Genomic DNA, 13855 nt, shown 5'->3' with positions numbered 1-13855 from the left:
CAACTTGAAATATTGTCAATTCATTTGGAAGAATACCAACTTACATTAAATGACATAAAGCAGCTCTGGTACAATAATTTAGTTGGATGATAAAGATATGAACCATTGAACTGATACAGTCCCTGTATAATTTAGTACTAAATCTTAATTTCACACATAATTAATAACTAATCACATTTGTCATTTTGAAAGGGTGCTTCATTTATTTAACATTGGAATCAGAAGTTTTAACAAATCTACAAATTAATCAGAGGTAATAGGGCTATCCAAAATTTTTATTCAACCAATATATGGATATTATTATGTGCTATATGTATCTGAAGATACATGCAGCCACTCATTCACACACACACATGTACATATGACACCCCTTCCATAACAGTCTTTATCACGAACACCATTAACACATATCAGTATTTCTCATAGCACCAATAACTTCACTCATCACACAATAAAGTTCCCTGGATAAACATATATACAAGTTAGAAAAAAAGCAATGCCAAGGAAACCTTGAAGACTGTAATCTCTTTCAGGAAGCAATGTTCTTCACAAAGATATTGACATTATCACTCAATTTTGGTCTTCTTTTATATGAAAAACAGATCATTCCTCACAATGTTTGATTATTGCATTTTTTTTTTTCAATGGTTAACCCATGAGTTTTTGTATTCTCGGCAAATCAGTGCAATTATTTTAGGCCTACGTATTAATCTAACATATTTAAATAAGTTACAAATAAATACATTTAATGTGGACTACTCATTGAGTCAGGAATGTAGTGCCTAGTGTTTTCATATAAAAGTTATTACCGACACAAGGAAAGCGAAACTGGTCTCTGTCTCTAGTCTGTAATGATATTTCTACTGCACAGAAAATTAAAAGCCTATCAAAACTTAGGCTGCAATTGTAAGTTTCAAATGAGACAATGTGTGTGTGTGTGTGTGTGTGTGTGTGTGTGTGTACGCGCGTGCGTGTGTGCGCACACATTTTTACTTGATAATGAACAAATAAATTTTGCAAGCTTGTCACGTAACACCCAATATTTTAAATAATAAGAAACAATTTTTTTACTGCCTAGCAGAATTTTAAAAATAAAGGGATTGAGTTGTATGTCTAAGATAAACAATACTGAATTAAAAGTTGTTGAGTCACATATGATGTTTGGCACTAATTTTATTTAAAACATGTGTAAGAACTACTGGATTAACACTACACTATTATCTCTAGTTATGAGTCAAGCTTCCATCTGTCATACAACATCACCAATTCAAAATTTGCCTAATGCTGTTCATGATGAAACCAATTTTCATGTAAGGTGGCAGTGAAAAGAATGGCAACTGACTGTCTCAATAAACTGCTAGGAGAAAGAAAAGGATTCAAAACTAAGCTGAAGCAATAAATGTATTTCAAGTCTTATTTGAGCGCAGCCAGGATGTGTTGCAATAAAAGTTCAAATATTACATTTCTATGCAGAGAAGGATGTGGAAATGTGCTTGTACAGCACAAAATTCAAGGAAAGGAAAGCAAACTTAGCAAACAAATATTTGATTATTGGTGAACATGTTGTGTGCTAGAGTATCCGATTTAACTGAATTTCAGATGAAAATTTTGAATGGCGCACTTGAACACAAACAAATCCCAGAAACAAGATTCATCACAGACACTAAATGGTAGATAATTTTTACACTGCAAAATATCCTCTTAAACAACTCCAGCAATAAATGAATGCTATTCAGGTGAGCACCTCCACTATACTATTATTTTGTTCCCTCATTCCACTCCCTCAATTTTCTGTTCTCATATTAAATTAGTGCTTAGATGTTTAAAATGATGTTTGATACAACTGACTAAAATGAAGAAGAATCTGCAGGAAATGCCTAAAGCCTGTAAATTTTTAATAATGTACAAAAATCCAGGTACACTAAACCTGTTTATGAAATGTCACTTACTCTGCCCCAATTAAAATGATATTATTTTTTCTACCTTCTTTCAAATAACTCAGCATTACTTTAAAGCAAATTGCTTAGTGAAATCTGTGACCTATGTGGCAACTATGATATTTGATGAAAAACTGAAAACAAGACATCATCATCAAAGATTTGTAAGGGTGTATGTGAGCTCAATGGCTTCAAATGACTTTTTGAGCATTTAGAACAGAGTAATGCACCAGAGTGGATAGAAAACTTTTACTGTTATACAGTAAGTTAACTCACAGCACACTCTTTTATGTTACACATCATAACCACCCAAGAGGAAATAAAGAGAAGTACTTCTGAAGAAGTCATTTCACTATCAAAATTTGCCAAATACCTGATATACTTTCTGGAGGTGACATTTTTACAGAAGTCAATAATTAACTGATGATGATGGAGGAGGAAGAATTTTGCAGTTGCAATGATTAACATCCTGCTACACCTGCACATATATCTATAACAGTGAAATTTAACACTATCTCTGATTTCCTGTGGGGCATGAGGTCTTTTATATAAGTGCTGTATGTTCTACATCACCATATGCCTTTTTGTCCTTCAGTGGAGTACAACTGGCATTTTCTATCATAATTTGCAATGAACAACATAAGCAACTAATCTAATGGCACTTACAAATAACTTTGCATTTATTTGTCTTCCATACTATGGATACTATCAACAAGGCTTAAATGTTAAATTCTCTGTAAACTGAAATCTCTGCTGAGATACAAAATGGGATTTCACTGTTGTTTAGTTTCCATTTTCTCTCTCTTCAATTATTTCACTTGATAAACATCCAGAAACTGCTTTGAAAAATGGCAGTATCAATATTCATAATAACAGCTCTTTGAAGACAAGACAAACATCAACTGAAATGTGAACTCTCATATGCTGCTGGGTGAAGAGCCAAAGCAAAGGGTACTGCTAACCACCAGAAAAGTAATTACAACTGTGCATCTTGTTACCAGCAATTGCTACCTAACTTATGCACTGATGAGAAAAACAGACAGGCAATTACAACAAACCACAAAAATACAGTTGGTAGTTAATTTGCAGATAACAATGAAAATAAAACAGAGGAAAACAACCATTTGTGTGTGTGTGTGTGTGTGTGTGTGTGTGTGTGTGTGGGCGCGTGCGCCCATGTTGGAGGGAGGGGGAGGGAGAGGATTGGGGTTGGTAGCAAGATAGGATTACAACTAAGGTACAATAATATATAGAAAACAAAAAATAGTTTTCAAAATTAATAAGGTAATTGAAAATGTTCGCTCTCTTCACACACTGAAAATGTTCGCTCTCTTCGCACATTCCAAAACATTGCTACAAGCAATCAGAATATTAAAACACCACCAGCCACCTCAGGTTTAATAACTGTCTTGCATCTCTTCATTAATTTCTTTCTGCTGCAGCAGTACAAAATTTTCCTTTTCCTTTAAAAAATATCTATCTTATAATTTTCTTGATCCCCTTGAAGACAGAAATTTCATTAGGGGTATCTGCAGCAACACAGTTACATTCACTATTTTCAGACCAATTTCTTGTAATTTATCCATGAAAAATGTGACTCTTAATTTTTTCTTTCAAAATTATAACTGACATTTTCACCATGTCAAATTTCTGGCCTAACTGGAAAAAGTGGAGGAAAGTGAGAAAGTTCAAATCTATTTACTCTGATAATCAGATCTCCAAGTGGTTTTTCACCACCACTACTCTCTCATTTTTAGTGTAATGAATGTAAATATGCATTCTATTGACAATCTTTATAGTTCTTTCTTCCATACCTGAGAACAAATGAAGAGTGAGAAGACAACACAGCCACAATATAGTCAACATTTTCAAGGAATACATATCAGCCACCACTCAAGCTTTTAAAATTTGTATCATGACCCAAGGACTGTAACATGACAAGGTAATATAATGAATAATGATGAAAATTATCAGAAAGTACCGTCTACAAAATTACAATCCTCCAAAATACAATAGAATATACAAGTAAAGACATCATCACTCAAGTTTTCTCTGTTTGATGTTCAGTTATTATCATCTGCCATAAAGAAATTCTGTCCTAAAGATTCTAGTCTATATAGTTCGATCACAGCCAGACAAAGAGAGCTGCACCAAAGAACCACACCACCTTCTAACAATTTTCCACATATATATGGGTACACAGATTGACAAACGGAGTGGGTGTTCCAGTCAAAATCAACACTGTCTGAGACCGCAGTTGGACAGAAAAAACAAAGATAAGCATCATCTTATGCTGGCCCAGTCTCAGGAAAGACTGGTTGATTCCTACAGAAAAGTGGCATTAAATGTATTACACTCACATCAATAAAGATTAAAAGTCATATTAGTAATGTTTAAGATGTTTTAGGACTTTGAAATATGTGTGTAAAATGGAAGGTTATATATGGATTAGACTATTAAACAGTTGAGGAGATGTGCAAGGAACATCATTGACACACTATACTAAAACAACAAGGAAAATGCAGCTTTGGCACTGTCTTGAATATAATCATGAAATGAAATATTATGTACCCAGTATTATGGTGAAAGTGCAAAGTGTCCAGGGCAGATGCCTAAGGAATGTTTTAAAATAAAGACTAAGTAAATCTAATAAAATGGGATGGAGGTTCCAATTTACTTAAAGATTGGGATATGAGACTCTATTTAGTAAGATATCACTGGCCTTCTCATCTGTCAGGGCTGGGAAATACTGAGAAAATGTGTATTTCATGGAATAACTATGTGGGTTCAGAAAAGTAAATGAGCATCAAAGGGTGTAGCCAGTACTGGGAGACAAACTCTGGTGTAAGTGGCAGTATGGCACCAACAATACTTCACAGTCTGCCTGGAGAGCACGCAGCGAGTAAACTAATTGCACAGCTTGCTGTTCCTGAAGAAAGGGAGTGGTTTGGTCATCGAAATATTGTTCAAATATGGAATCAACAACTCATTTGAACACATCAAAGAATAAGGCAATTGTTTATCCAGTCTCTAACCACATTAGAAAGTCTTATCAATGAATCTATGTTTATAGCTTTCCTTCACAACCACCCACTTTTTAGACTTCTCTACTTTTCTAAGTGCACCCCAAATTTATGTACATAGTAAATGTTTCCTATTCAGTAGAATGTTTTGTTGGTGTAAATGTTTTTGTTTGGAAACTATGTTTGACTACTGTATCACTTCTTCAATAATAAATTTGGTGCAGTTTTGCCTATAGAGCATAGACTGACACAAAGGCTCTTACCCAAACATAAATCAATAATGGCTGGCTGTACAGACTACCACAAAGTAACAAGGAGAAGTTCTGATTGGTGGACAGATGCATATAAGGTACATGCACATGAATAAAGAGTTAAATAATTTAGAAGAAGTTATATTTACTTGTGTCTATCCACAAACCAGTCCAACTACTTTAAAATGATTGTCGGTCTGTCAGCTGAATCTCACACTATTGTTAACCACAGGCTTTTCATTATCCAAATTAGAAATCTTTTCTAAACCAAATCAATTTCAAAGTGTGTGTGTGTGTGTGTGTGTGTGTGTGTGTGTGTGTGTTTTGCAGATGTGACTGAGTGTACAAGTGTATCGACATAATGATGTTACGACAAGCTAACTGTGGTGGCATGTGTGAATAAAGAGCAATATTTATTGAATAATGTTCTTTTAAGCTTTTGATTGTCAGTATGTACAATCAATATAACAAAAATGCCCTCTCTATCAGTACAAATTACCAGTGAACTGCTAAACTCTTAACAACAGTGACAGAACTAAAAGTAAATTTATGGTCTGCATACAGTCTTCACTTTCCTTAAGAAAACATTACCTGACTGTTCTATTACACTGATGTGTATTCCAAAAATTTTAGAATCAAGTTTACTACTTCATGGGCAATAAACACTGGTTTGATTAATCATGACAGATTAAAAATGGGATTTAGCCATATACACGTTGTTCACTGACAGTTCTATTTCTACAATGCTGTCTGCAAATGATTCACAAACAGAATGACAGCTCCAGGCTGTAATTACACCTTGCCTTTCCATTTCAACTTCACAGGGCCTTCAAAAATATCTGGTTCGTAGAGTCAGTAATGATGATTTTCACAGCTTATGATTGTTGTGGCTACCACATGGTACTGTCCATAAAATCTGAGAACTGTGTTTGTGACAAACAAAAGACTATCATAAAACACAATTTCATTCATTACATTTCCTACAGATTGGCAACATGCACTTTACATTTTTGTAGTTTTGTTAGGGCTAAACAAATACTGTTCAAGCACATGAAAGTGCAATTAAAGTGGTACATTTCTAACCAGAAGGAAGAAGAAAAAAGACTACAATGTACAATACATTAATTGTAGTCTGATGTCCCTTGGATGTGGAAATGCTTACATACAAATATCACCACCAAATAATATTGGCTGATTTTATAAACCAACATTATTTACACACAAGGCTTCATTTCTAAAACAAATTATTGCATAGGAAGGATGTACTGCGAGTACAAAGGAATGTTTGTGCCAACATAAACAAACTGTTGTTCCTTTGAAACAAGTTATCAGAATACTGCCAACAAATGCAGAGTCTGATGCATTAAAAACAGCAAAAAATACCACATACATAAAACTTAGTCAAATTATGAATATTAACTAGTAAATAGTGATAAGCATGTACCAGGAAAAGAATTCTGCTTTCACAACAATATAATGAGTCCTTATACTGGACTTATTAAATGCACTGTACAGGACAACAATATTAAGCAGAACAAATAATGAATATCTATATGATATAACACATTAAGACCATTTCCATAACATCTGATATGCTCATAAATAAATAAATCATTAAATAAAAATAAAAATGTGTACTTGAAAATTACAAAAATATATTAAAAAAGACTGTACAAATAATAAACTTTCATTTTTTACAAGAGTAAAAACAGTTCATAGGATAAATAATTACATCAATGGTTACTTCAGATCCTTTAGTTCATTTTCTGAAATTGAGTATTTTGTTATCATCTCTCTCCACTTTGAAAAATATTGTAAAGTTTGTGACAACAATATGAAAAGGTATCAAACTGAATAAAGGTAGTTACAAATGTGTACATAACTACAGTAGATAATGCTGTGTAGTCACAATATACAAAGTAAATACTAAAGGTTGTATAAAGGAAAGTTCCCATCATGGAAATAAACAAACAACAAAGACAGGGAAAACATAAAAAAGAGGGAAGGCAGCAAAAATGAGGCATTTCATCAATATAAGACATTAAGTACACAACAGAAACATCTGAAGAACAAATGCCAGAAACCACACTTATGTACCATAGGAGCCAATAAGAGTTATCCATTTACAATAATATGTTGCCGACAAACACTAGGACAAGGACAAGGGAAAAAGTCAAAAGAGAAACAATAAAATGGAAAAGAAAAACAAGGCCCTGCATAACAAAAATGCTATTACAAATAATGAAAACATAAAACCAACTGACAGAAAAATATTTACATGCACAGACAAAAAGAAAAGTAAAATAATAAAAATTAGTTTATCACAGTTAAAAACAAATTTTGGGGGTAAAGCAGTGAAAGAAGAAAGAGGACAGGGTGAAATTAAAGAAATGTGTCAGAGATAAGAATAACAAACTTAATTTCCCCTTAAGGTCTGGTGAATCACATATGCAAGAAATATCTTCAGAAATGGAAAATCCAGGTTGGAATGTAACAATATTATGAAAAGGATAGTTGCTATTCACCATACAGTGGAAATGCTGATTCGCAGACAGGCACAACAGACTGTCAGAAAATGAGCTACGGCCAACAAGGCCTTCGTCACACACACACACACACACACACACACACTGCGGCCATATGTGTGTGAGTTGTGTTTGCGTGTGTGTGTGTGTTTTCTATCTCTGACGAAGGCCTTGTTGGCCAAAAACTCATTTTTTAAGAGTCTTTTTGTTGTGCCTATCTGCGACTCAACATCTCGCTATATGGTGAGTAGCAACTATCCTTTTCACAATATTGTTAAATATTTTCAGAAGATATGTAAGACATTAGTAGTTGAAAGTGAGCTCCAGCGCCTTACATAGAGCAACAAATATTGATAGTTCTGGCACTGGAGAGCACATATGTGGTTGGAGAACAAATACCGAATTTCACTCGTTTTTGTAAACTTCTAAGAACTTCTAAGGAGCACACAACTATCTGCTGTTCATGGTGCAAGCTTCCTTAACACCAGTATACATATATTTACCATCAGGAACAGGCAATGAGAAGTAGTAAGTGGCTGTGTAGTATATGCATATATAATGCATACATATATCCAATTATACCATTGCTCTGATAGTGAGACACGTCATTACATAAGACAGAGAAAGTAAGCAAAAGGTTTTTATGGGGACACAATATCCTGGAGGATAATAACATGAATAATTTTTTAGAGAAAAAATGCCTGAGTGTACATGCTCTAGTCACAGCGGTATGTTCCCCAAAAGACTCTTGATATATGGAGCCTCTATACATCAGCACTCATATGCAATGTTAACTGAGTAACTTTTTGTTATAACATATCATTACAACTGCCATAACAATCACAAACATTTCAACTTCTATACAGAAACTGCCCCTTTAACTGCAGGCTCTACTTCAACCAGCATCTCAAGTCTGCACCTTCTGTAAAGGACATAATCCTAAAGCATTTACTCATAGACCCTGTTCACTTGTTGAAGATTTGCCCTGATGACTGACACAACAAAAGGTATTTGGTACATTTACCTCACAAACTGAGTACTTACTACTACTGGAACATTGAATGCTACTATTTACTACTGACAAAAGCTTCATTTAGTTATTCCATGGTCTCAAAACTTTCTGGCTAATGTGGCGTAGTAGGATAGTATGTGTATGATACATTACATTGCATATTATCCCAATTCTATTGGTTTCAGTCATTTTAATTTTATCAGCTATTGGGGGCAGTGGGCAAAGGTCTGGTCTATGTTACTGTACTCATCTCAGATCAAATTGTATATCTCTCACACATGTAACTGCTTCATTAGAGCATTACCCTGCTTGGTTCCACAATGCATGCATCAGTTATAAAAGAGACATAAGAAGTTTACAACAGCTGCTAGACTTACTATAGAGAAAACTGTGGTCACACACTATTTGTAAAATTTTAAATCTGGCAGGCATTCAAGGGAACTGAAGACTGTACAAGAATACCACTGGAGGATATACACTAAGACACCTGTTATCTCAAATGGCACACATTACTACAACATCCAATTAAACTCTATAGTGGATGCATGTGACAAGGGAATATGCTTTTGTAACAACCATGACACAATCAAACCAGTGGTGCTCTGTCACTATAATATTAATAGGGGGGCAATTTTATATAAAAGAAGGACCAGCAGTGGAAACTGCATTCTGTGTAATCCTCAAACAGGTAAACCGTGACAGTCAATGTTAAATTTATAATTGAATGTTGTTGTAATCTGGACTGCACAAGTGAATGGAGTGTAAGAACAAAGACTGTGGGCAGCTCCCCTCCCTTGTGGACATCTTTTTAGTGTTAACTTATACCCTAAATGATAATTTCATCACTGGAGTCTATATACTGGAGATAAGTATGTTACTATGTCAGAGCACAGAATCATAACTGAAGGAGTTTTCATCATGAGTAAAAACAGTAACAGAAATTTACAAGCTTGGACTGCTTATTTTGAAGCAAATTTTCAATACTGCCAGAATCAATCACAAAGTGTCATAACTTAATAAGATTTTAAATGTGTACGCTTATTATAAGTGACCAAATAACATCACTTTAAAAGCAAGTGTACACTTAGTGAAAAGCAAATTTCATTATGGCTAATGAAAGTTTTACAGGAAATTTGTCATTTTTAATAGTAGGCTATATAACAGCCTTCACCTGCCCAGTTACCGATGTTAAATTTTACAAAAAGTCTGAGAAGAATTTTGGAAGATGTGACATTTCTGTTTCAGTATCCTCTTCACCAAGAACTGTATCATCTAAAGAATATTACCACCTAATATGTGCAAGGACTGTTTGGTATTCCATGTCCACAACTTCAATATTCTTTCAAATTACTTATGGGCAGTTTCTCTTCAACAAATGACTAGCTACAAATTCAGAACTGTCCAACATCCTTCCTCTGGTCTTTGTCCTTTTTTTAACTGTTCATAGATCACATTCTCACAGTATAACATACAAAATATTCATAATTTCTTTTTAAATTGTTCTCTCTAGACCTATTTCTTTTTGATTATACACTACCCTCCCCCCTGAGTGGGAATTTTGTTGTACTCTTTAACACACACTCAAATCTTGTCGTTCCTAGAATGATGTACTGAAGAGTTCAGTTAATTTTTTAGAGTGCTGTATTAATTTCTCTGACAGTCATCACATGTACCAAAACGATGCACTATGTCTCATGCCCATACTTAGTTCTTATTACTGACCAGCTTGTCCAGGGATAATTACCTTCCCTCTCCATTATTAATTACTGAAATGATCTCTGCAGCTATAGGTATTCAGCTGACAACATTTATAATTGTCTTTTGACTTACTGAAATTTGTTCTTTCATCTACCTTTACTCAAGTTCGATATCCCTATTTTAATTTCACATTTAGATTATATAAAAAGATATCACTTTCTCTTAAGAGAATGGAAGTCTTATGCTTTGCAGGAAATGCAAATAATTATAAGAATAATAATACGTTAAGTTACTAATCAGTCCATTAGATAACACCGGGAGAGAGGATTGCAAAAAGGGGACGCACCAGCACATAGGATGGTAAGTGAACACTTAACATTAGTCTTTTGACTAGATTCCTTTTTTTCTTAAAAAACTTAATACCTAACACACTGTCTTGTAGAAAACAGAAGAAATCCTTTGGATTAGACACCAGTTTGTTGATTCACACGATCAGCTAAACTAATGACACAGCAAGAATCTTGTGGCATGCTACACTATCACAGCTTGCTCACTCTGCACACATTAGTGCTGAATGAGAACTTCACGAAATAGCCAACTTGGGACTGCTGAAGATATGACGCTATATACAGCTGTCAGGATGCTGACTTGAAAGAGATTTTCGAGATTTTGCCTTTGCTTCAGTTTTTCCTGTGGGATCTATGCTCACTTTCCTTGGGTTTCCAAGAGTCACCAGGGCCGACGCAACTGCTAATCCAGCTGAAAACAAGAGTAGTATATTTGTGTGTATAACTTTTAATTCTATTAATTAATTAATTCTATTAATTAATATTCACATTATTCTACATAAAAAATAAAAGAACTTTATAAGTAACATAATTTCAAGTAAAGTAGTCCAATTATTACAATATCATAAGAAGATTGGGCTAGTCATAATTTTTTTAACTATCATTTTGTGTAGGAAAAGCCATGTGTTTACCTGACTGCCCTGGAGGCGTATACATTTCGCCACCTGTTGGAAGCCTGACCAGCAGGGACAAAACTGCTGCTCTGTTTCCACAACAAGGCTCAAGTGCTATGGGACTTGGTGAATCCTGTAACAAATAAATTCTTACAAGAATGGCTACAATGATGTTTGGCAACCCATTTCAAATAAAGAACAAGGCAACAAAGAAGGCATCAAACACACAACAATGTTTAACAGTGCTGGATGGAGCACTGATTGGAATTTGTGGAGTAGTGGCAGCAGTAGATATTGTATGTTTAAAAAAAGGAGGAGGATTAGAATTAGACAATTTGTGGGCCTCAGTTCTAAATAAAGAAAACAGCACCAACACTTCCAAACCACAAGCTCCATAACAACCATCAACATGACTCTATGATCTTAGGCCTTGGTTTGATGACATCATGTTACATGCATAAGTATAAACAGTTCATCTTGCTGGGATATCATTCTTCCTGCAGACCATTCACAACTAACAGGACGGGGTAAGTAGCAGTGGCACGCAAAGTACACTTCACCATATACCATACACGGCTTGTGAATACCCCTAACTTACGTGATATGTGGGACCAAGAGATAACCATGCAAGTTGAACTTGCATAATCCGGGATCCAATTTTACATATAAATCCAAACAAATTATGTTCAGTCGGAATTGGAGACTAACAAAAACAACATATTAGAAAAAAAGTTTAATAAAATGTTCAACAATACAAGAAATTATATTACAGTACAGTACAATGGATTACGACAATGTAACCTGAAGTTATTGTGATGTAGAAGGCTGCCTAAAATGTCATGCGATGAGTCAATTTTTTTTCTTCTTCCTAATCAAAATTTCCTCATGAAACACTAATAAACTTTTTATTCGCCATTCAGTAGCATAAATGAGCATTTCATTGGAGTCTATTTGTTCTAAAATTTGTAACCCATTTCCAACTAACTCACGCCTTCTGTCAAATTTGAACTGTCATTTAATCTTCTGACTGAAATTATTCTCAGGTTTCAGGTTGTTCATTGTTTTGTTCTTGCTCATGCGTTTCTACAAACTTATCAATTGTCTCAGCTCATGATTGTGTGACTTCAGCAGTTCTTGAATTTCATGACCATCCAACTCTAAATTTAACTCTCTGACACAACAGATCACTTCTTCACTCACATTACGAATTTGATCAGGATGTGGTACCGATTCCCCCTGGGTTTCAGATAGGGGTGGGTTGGTGTTGAGGTTGGTAATAGGGTGTGAGAGTATAGGGAAGGGGAAGAAAGAAAACTGGACAGTTTTTCCCGATGCCATTTAAAGTTTTTTGTGAAATTTCATTCCAAGACTATTCAAAAATTCTCATTAGATCAAAAACATTGAACTGCTCTCAAAAGTCTTTAGCGAACAGCTCACTGCTTTGTCTAATAGCTTCACGTAGAAGTGCAAACTATCTTCTCATCTAGTAAGCTTTAAATGTTTTAATGACTCCATAGTCCATCAGCTGAAGCATGGTGGTTACATCTGGTGACAAAAATACAACTTTCACAAGTGTCAAAATTGATTAGAGTAACAGGAGGATCACCTCGTGCACTGTCCATTAACATCACTTTAAATGGGTTTTGATTTAATTGGCAATAATGTTCAACTTCAGGTATGAAGCGATGACCAAACCAGTCCTCAAAAAGGAAAGCTCTCACCCTAGCTTTAGCATTCAACTACTAAATCAAAGCCAACCCAGCTTTAGATGTATTTTTTATAAATTTTGGGTTTTCTGAGCAATAAACTAAGAGAGATTTTAATTTACAATCACCAGCTTCATTCACGTCAACTGTTGTTGTGGTCTTCAGTCCTGAGACTGGTTTGATGCAGATCTCCATCCTACTCTATCCTGTGCAAGCTGCTTCATCTCCCAGTACGTACTGCAATCCACAGCCTTCTGAATCTGCTTAGTGTATTCATCTCTTGGTCTCCCTCTATGATTTTTACCCTCCACGCTGCCCTCCAATGCTAAATTTGTGATCCCTTGATGCCTCAGAACATGTCCTACCAACCGGTCCCTTCTTCTTGTCAAGTTGTGCCACAAACTCCTCTTCTCCCCAATTCTATTCAATACCTCCTCATTAGCTATGTGATCTACCCATCTAATCTTCAGCATTCTTCTGTAGCACCACATTTCGAAAGCTTCTATTCTCTTCTTGTCCAAACTAGTTATTGTCCATGTTTCACTTCCACAAGTGGCTACACTCCATACAAATACTTTCAGAAACGACTTCCTGACACTTAAATCGATACTCGATGTTAACAAATTTCTCTTCTTCAGAAACGCTTTCCTTGCCATTGCCAGTATACATTTTATATCCTCTCTACTTAGACGACCATCATCAGTTATTTTACTCCCCAAATAGCAAAACTCGTTTACTACTT

The 13855-nt window shown here is 35.0% G+C and overlaps 1 protein-coding gene across 1 annotated transcript in view; it reads right to left on the bottom strand.

The window, feature by feature from the left end:
* Positions 1–257: 257 nt before the first annotated feature.
* LOC126473640 (attractin) overlaps positions 258–13855 on the bottom strand; it is a 293725-nt gene continuing 280127 nt past the window's right edge. The window contains exons 22-23 of the mRNA XM_050100828.1: positions 11426–11540; positions 258–11205 (exon numbers count right to left, since the gene is read on the bottom strand). Coding sequence (XP_049956785.1) covers positions 11069–11205; positions 11426–11540 — 252 coding nt within the window. The 3' untranslated portion in view covers positions 258–11068. The remainder of the gene's footprint in view (positions 11206–11425; positions 11541–13855) is intronic.

Source organism: Schistocerca serialis, chromosome 4 (assembly GCF_023864345.2).
Source record: "Schistocerca serialis cubense isolate TAMUIC-IGC-003099 chromosome 4, iqSchSeri2.2, whole genome shotgun sequence".
Classification (NCBI taxonomy): Eukaryota; Metazoa; Arthropoda; class Insecta; order Orthoptera; family Acrididae; genus Schistocerca; species Schistocerca serialis.
Note: the sequence above shows the minus strand (reverse complement) of the source record. Positions and strands in the feature narration are given on the sequence as shown.